Below are 799 nucleotides of genomic sequence, written 5' to 3'. Positions count from 1 at the left end.
AGCCCGTATCTCCATGTCGGACCGCACTCCCGCTGCGGCGGCCGGTTTTTGTATGGAAGGAGATTCCTGCATTGACTTTTTTGTTTTCTTTAAACAATGGCTTGGGACCTTCGGCCTGAAATGTGGGTAGTCGTGGGCTCCTCTGCGTGCCTGGCTGCTCCCACCACGGGGCCGCGTGGTCCCGGACCTAGAGGGATGCTCTGGTGAAGGCAGGGGCCAGACGCGGTGAGCCCGAGGCCTCCTGTTTGCCACCTTGAGCCTCTTGGGGAGCAGAGCCCGTAGTTGTGCACGCTAGTGTTTGCCACGTGACCTCGGGAGGCTCTTGATTGGTCAGTTGTTACCTGTTTGCTGTCTTCTTACAGACGCAGTCCCAGTGCACGTGTTGTTTTTACACGACTCTATAGTTATACAGTGTTTATGGTGGTATAGTCTGCCCTTGTCATTGACAGTTGTGTCATCAGACGTTTTCCTAATTGCAACATACTTACAGTTAACCCTTACCTGTTTCTTCTCAGGGTCTCCAGCAAGGAAGCAAAACCGCAGATTTGTCAACTGGTAATGCTTTCTGCCTTCTTTATGATAGTTGGTTCTGGGTTGTTACTTTTAAAATTATCCTATCCTTCCTCCTCCTGTATAATAAAAGGCTAATATGCAAATTGACTGGTCGCTATGATGCACACTGACCACCAGGGGGCAGACGCTCAGCGCAGGAGCTGCTTCCTGGTGGTCAGTGTGCTCCCAAAGGGGGAGTGCTGCTCAGCCAGAAGACAGGCTCAGGCTGGTGAGTGCAGCTATGGTA

At 51.9% G+C, this 799-nt stretch overlaps 1 protein-coding gene across 3 annotated transcripts in view; it reads left to right on the top strand.

The window, feature by feature from the left end:
* The window catches only part of DIEXF (digestive organ expansion factor homolog (zebrafish)), a 22,171-nt gene that overhangs the window by 528 nt on the left and 20,844 nt on the right, over positions 1-799 (top strand). For all 3 annotated transcript variants that reach the window (XM_006767167.2, XM_015566154.1, XM_006767166.2), the window contains exon 2: positions 516-555. In XM_006767167.2, coding sequence (XP_006767230.1) covers positions 516-555 — 40 coding nt within the window. The remainder of the gene's footprint in view (positions 1-515; positions 556-799) is intronic.

Source organism: Myotis davidii, unplaced genomic scaffold, assembly GCF_000327345.1.
Source record: "Myotis davidii unplaced genomic scaffold, ASM32734v1 scaffold622, whole genome shotgun sequence".
Taxonomy (NCBI): Eukaryota; Metazoa; Chordata; class Mammalia; order Chiroptera; family Vespertilionidae; genus Myotis; species Myotis davidii.
This window is presented reverse-complemented; position numbering and strand designations above follow the sequence as displayed.